General features: G+C 37.1%; 3 protein-coding genes across 4 annotated transcripts in view; 1 reads left to right on the top strand and 2 right to left on the bottom strand.

Annotated features, from left to right (window-relative positions):
• The window catches only part of LOC107635352 (vesicle transport v-SNARE 13), a gene marked incomplete at its 5' end in the record, with an annotated part of 2,605 nt that extends 1,983 nt beyond the window's left edge, over positions 1-622 (top strand). The window contains 1 exon segment of the mRNA XM_021122044.1: positions 217-622. Coding sequence (XP_020977703.1) covers positions 217-369 — 153 coding nt within the window. The 3' untranslated portion in view covers positions 370-622.
• Positions 712-2,759, bottom strand: LOC107635350 (pentatricopeptide repeat-containing protein At1g74630-like). The gene has a single exon (XM_016338814.2). It carries the CDS (start codon positions 2,547-2,549, stop codon positions 1,083-1,085), a length of 1,467 nt encoding a protein of 488 aa, XP_016194300.1. The 5' UTR covers positions 2,550-2,759; the 3' UTR covers positions 712-1,082.
• Positions 3,602-7,423, bottom strand: part of LOC107635351 (cystathionine gamma-synthase 1, chloroplastic) — a 29,341-nt gene continuing 25,519 nt past the window's right edge. The window contains exons 3-13 of one of the 2 annotated variants that reach the window (XM_021122043.1): positions 6,799-6,812; positions 6,482-6,585; positions 6,283-6,356; positions 6,018-6,186; positions 5,774-5,833; positions 5,466-5,669; positions 5,267-5,353; positions 5,057-5,164; positions 4,453-4,548; positions 4,221-4,339; positions 3,602-3,977 (exon numbers count right to left, since the gene is read on the bottom strand). In XM_021122043.1, coding sequence (XP_020977702.1) covers positions 3,854-3,977; positions 4,221-4,339; positions 4,453-4,548; positions 5,057-5,164; positions 5,267-5,353; positions 5,466-5,669; positions 5,774-5,833; positions 6,018-6,186; positions 6,283-6,356; positions 6,482-6,585; positions 6,799-6,812 — 1,159 coding nt within the window. In that variant the 3' untranslated portion in view covers positions 3,602-3,853. Of the gene's footprint in view, positions 3,978-4,220; positions 4,340-4,452; positions 4,549-5,056; positions 5,165-5,266; positions 5,354-5,465; positions 5,670-5,773; positions 5,834-6,017; positions 6,187-6,282; positions 6,357-6,481; positions 6,586-6,798; positions 7,268-7,423 lie in introns of those variants that run through there. The other variant, XM_016338815.2, reaches the window with a different exon arrangement.

Here is a 7,423-nt window from a genome sequence, read left to right as displayed (position 1 = left end):
TGGTGTATGGTGTACTGGTACACTTGAAAGTTTTCCAATAAGTTATATTTTAAGAACTCTACACCCTGAAATAAAAGCTTAGGCAGTATTTTGACTTTTATCTCTGGGATTTGACTCTCATGTGGCATTTGTATAGTGTGTTTCTAGTTTCTTAACTTTATTTGGGGTTGAAGTATATGCTCTTCTGTCTATTGATGGTTATGTCATCTCATGCAGCTTCATGGAGTAGATGATAATGTAGGCAAGAGCAAGAAAATTTTGTCCAACATATCAAGAAGGATGAGCAGGAACAAGTGGATTATTACCACCATTGTTATTGTCATGGTTCTTGTTATAGCCTCGATCCTGTACTTTAAACTTTCTAAGTAGCCAATGCAGGCCCAGTTTTCTTCCCTGGTCGTTGAGTGCTTGGGAAAAGATGCTATGTTGGGCAACGGTATAAGAAAATTTGGTGGCGTTTTCTTCTTTGAAGTGTATGATTATTGACGAGAGTATGCTGGTTTTGTAATATATGAAAATTTGCTTTCTTTTTTGTGTAACTAGTGTCATATCTTTCTAAAATGGTATTACTCTTGTAATATCATTCCCCCAAAAGAGGTTCAAAATTATCAAATTGTTTTCACTTGCCAGTTCCCAGCTAGTTTTCCACTTAATAATGTGCCTAGATTTTAATACATCGAATTCAGCAATAAAAAAAAGATAAATTTCAGGTTCTAGCTTCTACTTATCAGTGCAATAAAAAAAATTAAAAAAAATAAATAGATAAAATCAACAATTCTCATTTCGATGAGTTTCAAACAGCATGAACAACTTTATGGCGGTAACATGCATTGATTTCTGAAAGCCTTCAATAGTAAGGACAATCCAACAATAATTGCAACAAAACTATTGCTTGTTCCTGGCTAGTATTTACAATAGTGTCAAAAATCAGGAATTTGGAAGATTCCCTGTGGACAAATCTGCAGCAGAAATGAACTAGAACAATAAACTATTTGCATATCATTAATTGTGATACTTATGCTGTTAACTACGTATAATTAGGAATTAACTATGCATCAACAATATATTGACTGCTGTAGCTTTCATGCATCCACCCAACTACAGCCAGGAGTTTTTCTTGCTCCACTGGCTAACATGGCTTCCCTCATCTCGTTCGCTTCAACCGGTCGGCCGGCAGCAACATAGATGTCACGGAGAAGAATATAGTATCCCCCTTCATCCGGCTTCAACTCCAATAATTTCTTTATAACCTTCTCTGCTATTTCTACATCACCATGAATCCTGCAAGCACCAAGCAGTGCTCCCCAAATCACATCATTGCAGGGAATAGGAATGCTTGTAAGGAGATCATATGCCTCCTGTAGCCTCCCGGAACGTCCCAGCATATCCACCATGGCACCGTAGTGCTCAATCCTTGGTTCAATTCGATACTCTCTTTTCATGCTCTCAAACAGCCTAATCCCTTCATCAACCAAACCCTTATGAGTATATGCAACTAAAAGCGCCAGAAGTGTCACCCCATCTGGCACAACCCCAGAACGAATCATCCACTCAAACAACCCAAATGCATCATCGGCATTACCATGGTTTGCGCACGTAGAAATCATTGTGTTCCATGTGATCAAGCTTCTCCTCCTCATGCCGTTGAATACATGCCACGCCATCTCCAAGCATCCACACTTCCCATACATATCGATCAGGGAATTGCAGAGTGCAACCATCCACATAAACCCATTCTGCTCTATGTACTCATGCACCATCCTCCCTGTCTCTATGTCTCCCGAATTTGTGCAAGCCGAGATCACGCTCACCATGGTAACCTCATCCGGCCTCACCTCAGTATGCCTCATCTCCCAAAACAACTCCAACGCTTCCTGTGGAAGCTTGGCCTGGGAATACGCGGATAACATTGTGGTCCACGAGACTACATCCCTCTCAGGCATTTCATCAAACACCCGTCGCGCAATTTCTAGCTCCCCTGCTCTTGCGTGTGCTACAAGTAAGCCTGACCAGGATACAACATCAACCTCTAATCCCACTCTTAAAGCCTCCTCAAACACCCTCCTTGTCGTCAAACTCATCCCCTTTGCTGCATAAGCATGTAACAATGCATTCTGCACATAAAGGTGGCAGCAAAATCCGGCCTTCAAAACGGCACCGTGTACTGAACTAGGAAGGAGGTTGGTCTTGGAGGTGGATTTAAGCAAGAAGGTGAAGGAAAACCCATCTGGAAAGATACCCTTTTGGCGCATAAGGTTAAAAAAATAGGTGGGATACAAAGGGATGGAAGTGGTGTTGGAGTGGCCACGGATCAGAAGGTTGTAGAAGAAGGTGGTGGTTGGTTGAGGCATATGATCAAACATGCGGTGGGCATAGGACAAGTCCCCGAAGGGCGACACTGCAGCGAAGCGGAAGAGCTTGGCAAGGACGAGGGGATGGTGATGGAGGGAGGCGCAGAAGGCGCGGGCATGGAGGACCTTGAGGTCTCGCATGGAAGTGCAGGTTTCTGCCATGTGGGCAAGTGTTGATGCAAGTATGCCATTTTGCATTGTTTTTGAGGTAATATGGTTAGTACTCTCTATGGAGGATTGGAGGATAACTGATTAACTGTAACATTCTCAATTATTAATCATGTTTGGGGAAGACACTGAGGTCTTTAGTTGTTGCCTCTTGTTATATTTTATAACAATATGATTGCAGGCTTGCAGCATTCATGAAACTGGTAATGATTGAGTTCCAAGTTCACAATTACACTGGAACTATAGGAACTATTTCTTAATTAGTTAATATTAGTTAATTTTAGAGTTTAAATTTAAAATTTAAAGTTAAAAATTTCTGATTAAAAATAAATAAAATAAATTTAAAGATGTTAGCTAATGTTGAAATTTAGATCACGAAATTAATTTTATAAAAATGATATTCGTACACCAAAATCAGCTATTAAAATTAATTTTTAATGTATTTATATATAAATATATGTATAGTTTAATTTATTTTCAATATGTATTTAAATTCTAATATGTATTTTAGTGTCCACGCAGCATAGTTCTTAATTTTATACTCATAAAAAATAATCTCTAAATGCAAAATTAATTTTGTTCAATTGATAAGTAAATTTATCGACATTTTTATTTGATTTAAAGCAAAAATTATAAGTTATGATAACCTAATAATTAAATGACGTAATAACCTATTTGAATTAGTTATGTGATCGGCTTATTCTTTCACTTAAACAAAGGTCAAATGTCTGAATTTTGCTTTGTATATGTAACAAAAGACCTTTAAATAAAATTTAAATTGAGTCACCCAAAAAAAAATAGAATTTAAATTGGCGCTTGACCTGGTAACTGGTAAGATAAAAATACCTTTAAATAGAATTTAAATTTATCCTTGACCTGTCAAAAGGGTGCAACAAAAAAAAATTCTAAATTTATAAAATTCCATCTATTAAGAAATCAAATTAAATTCTTTAAAAAACCAAATTGAGTTTTACACATTAGGTTTATATGAATTAACAATTAAAATTGTTATAGTAATGTTTAACTATGTAAATAATATTTACAAAAATTTTAGCTAAAATTTAGTAAAAAATATTGTGGTGGAGGTAGGATAAAAAATAAATTGAAAATTTTGATAGTTCAAGACATTCAAATGAGACATCATTCTTCCAAAATAGCACAACAAAACATTAGGTGATCAAAATCATTCTTCCAAAATAGCACAACAAAACATTGGGTGATCAAAATTCAATTGATTCGCTTATACATGATAATGAAAACAGAACCAAGAAGACGAACAACGAACACTAAGGTAAGTGCACATAGTGCATACTGCCTAATTGCCTTTTAGTATATTATATGGCTTCCAAAGCTTGCAGAACATCAGCCTTCAAATCCTCAAAATCTTCAACTCCAAAGCTGAAGCGAACCAAGTTGTCATTAATACCATACTTGGCCCTTTCTGACTGAGGAAGATCCCTGTTCCACAACACATGAAACCCTTAATATACATCAATAACCAAACCTTATCTTAAAATAATATTTCATTAATTTGACACCAAGAAGCTTCAAGCAAAAGGAACAATTAGAAGGAACGACAATGCTAGTATAATCTACGATATACAGTGCATCATACACATAATATATTAACCATTCAAAATACGCAAGGGATAAGTGTTGATCATTAATATGACAACTTAAAGAACAAATTCAAATGAGTACCAGTAAGACATGATAGCAGGTTGATCCACAATGCTCTCACAGCCTCCAAATGAGGGTGCAATATATGGGATTTTCAGTGCATCAACAAATTTTATGGTGGTTATTAGATCTCCATCAATCTGCATGATTAGCGATGGAATTATCAGTGTTTGTCAATAAGGTTATTAACACCACACAATTATAGAGAATGTTATTACTGGTTTCAACCACAGATTTGGATAGCAATCATCACCTCAAAACTGACAACACCACCAAAACCAGTCATCTGCCTCATGGCAAGCTGATGTTCAGGATGACTTGGCAAGCCTGGATAGTACACGTGCTTCACCTGCCAATGTATTGTTTTATTAACGCCAGTTAACATCAAATGCAGAACTTAGCATGTCGTTCTAGAATCAGTTATATTATATATGATTATAGTAGCATCATTCCGGATTTGTGAAACACTAAAGTGTCACATATAATTATATGTGTAATTGTATATGATGATAATTACACACTATACACGCAATAAACAACTTATCTGAACTTTCTTTTTTACAAGAAATGAAAAGTGAAATAACACAGGGAAGAGCCGGTGGAAGAACACATACATATTTGCTTCCGGCGTATGAGAAAAACAGTTATAAAAAGAACAATTAATTAAAAGAACACGACAGATTCGTTGGTTTTGGGAGAAGAAAGGATGCCAAATATTTATGGCAATGTGTTTTTATGCCATTGTATGGTGGATTTGGATGTAGCATAACTCATGCATCTTTAATACAAGGGTTTCCGGCAAGCAAAATTTCTCGGCTAGGATCAAGCCAGACGTTGTAATATCAACAGAATCATACCTTGGGATGTTCCTCTAAAATTTTGGCCATCCTGAATGCTGTTGAATTCTGCTGCTGTACACGAAGATGCAGGGTTTTCAAGCCTCTAATGAATAGGTATGCAGCATTCTGTGAATACATTTGCACTATGTCAGGGAAGTTATCAATTACATATTCTTCACTGCAAGCATACACCACAAACTAGGGCTCTGCACTGAAGAGATGACTAACCGGATTAAGAGTACCACCCAAAACATGATGCAAAGTACGAACTTGTGAAACCAACTTATCTGGACCACTAATGTAACCACCAAGGACCTGAAACAAAGGGAAAAAATTTCCTTGATGCTTAATAATGAATATATAAAATGTACAATGTCTGCATCGATGTCTACCACCAAATTGGGTTTGAAAGAGCAAACTAACTAACATCATTATGACCCCCAATGTACTTTGTTGCAGAGTGCAAAACAAGATCAGCACCAAGGGAAAGGGCCTTCTGGTTCAAAGGTGTTGCAAATGTACCATCAATGCAGACCAAAGCCCCTTTTTTGTGACAAATCTCAGAAACCAGCTTAATATCAACACATCTGAGGAAAGGATTGGTAGGAGACTCGGTGAAGAATAGAGACACCTGCACAAATGCACAATACAATGTGAAGTCTAGAACATCAAATAATTCCAAATCTAAGATAGAAAATCCACAGAAGGAGATCAACTATTCTCTCCAACACTAACATTGTTCTCCTCCAATGCAGATTCCAAGGCTGCAACATCTGCTGGATCTATAACAGATGCCTGCTCATCAAATTGAAAATTTATTAGAACTATAAATAAGATATTTACAAATCTGAGAATAATTATGAAAGCAAAAAAGGCACGTGCTCCCCGTGCAAACAACTTAAGCAACCTTTACAATCACAGCGACATAAAATAGCAAAACAAAATACATTCAGATCTCCAAATAAGTGTGATCATGCACCTTGATTCCCATCTTTGGAAGCACAGTCTCAATGAATATTCTAGTCTTCCTGTAACAATCCGTAGTGGTCACAAGATGTCCCCCAGCTGGAACTAGTGCCATCAACAAAACTGTGCTTGCACACATCCCAGACGCCATTATCAAAGTTGATTCGGCCCCCTCCAGTGCACTGGTTTATAAAGATAATATACCTCATTAAATGCCAATAATAACACATTAACATGTAAAAGCACTGCAAGATCATGATCGAATCAAACACACAAACCTTAACTTCTCCTCTAAAACTATTGTTGTCGGATTTCCATATCGCCCATATTCAAAACTAAATTGGCGTTTCTCCTGCAACAAAAACAGATGACAAATTTATCAACCCTAATAATTGAAAATTTTTCTATTACATAATTCTTTCAACATGAAAACTTCATGAAGTAGAATGAAGCTTTGAACAATTGGAAGTATAGTACCTTGAAATCAATGAGATCAGCGGTTTTCTTAAAGAAGTAAGCAGAAGTGTTCACCACAGGGGTGGTAATTGCATCAGTTACAATACCCCTACCTAATCTTTCAGCTGCATAAAGCCCAATGCATCACCAAGTAATTACATTAACAACAACATCAAAGCATCTTATACATTATGTAAACAAGTTACAAAATATTATCAAACATCATTATAGAAGCAAGCTTGATTGAAAATCATATATAATAATCACAAACGATTAATATTACAAAATGAAAACTGAATAATTATACAAAAAAGTGAAAGAGAAAAATGTTCACGTACCGGCATGAATCGCCCCGGATGAGTCGGCAGCTGGTGCATTTGACCAAGATGCGGCGACGATCTGAGCGAGGCCGATGTTGCTGCAGTTGCGGCGAGCCTTGGTGCTGAGCTGGCGATGGAAGTTTGGAGGGAAGCGGAGGATGAGGGCGGAGGGACCGTAAAATGCGGCAGAGTTGAGGCGGCGGTTGAAGGAAGGCGGAGGTGCGGAGAAGTCGGGATTGGAGCGGCAGTTAAGGGCAGAAAAAAGCTTGTGAGAAGTTGGAGCTGCCATCTTTTCTTTTTTCTCTTTTTTTTTTTTTTCTTGTTGTTTTTGGATCTTTGTTTTTTGGGGAGAAGGATGAAAATTTTGGTAAGGTTGTCTGAATTGGAAGAAAGTAAAGCTTATTATAGAAGGGTTTAGGGGTGGTTGATGGAATGGATCTTAAGTTTGTCGCTATTAGCAGCCACTTCTACTCCAACTTGTCACAGTGAATCACACACTTGGATTCTGACTCAAAACTCAGCGCACTACTATTGCAGTATTGCCTTTGAAGTTTGAACAAGTATATTAATTATTAAATAAATAAATATAGCTGTTGCATTTTGATTGGCCATTGTTTAGGGATAATTCATCTTGATTTTGTGC

The sequence above is a fragment of the Arachis ipaensis genome, chromosome B04 (assembly GCF_000816755.2).
Source record: "Arachis ipaensis cultivar K30076 chromosome B04, Araip1.1, whole genome shotgun sequence".
Taxonomy (NCBI): domain Eukaryota; kingdom Viridiplantae; phylum Streptophyta; class Magnoliopsida; order Fabales; family Fabaceae; genus Arachis; species Arachis ipaensis.
The sequence above is the reverse complement of the archived record's forward strand: the minus strand, read 5'-3'. Positions and strand labels throughout refer to the sequence as shown.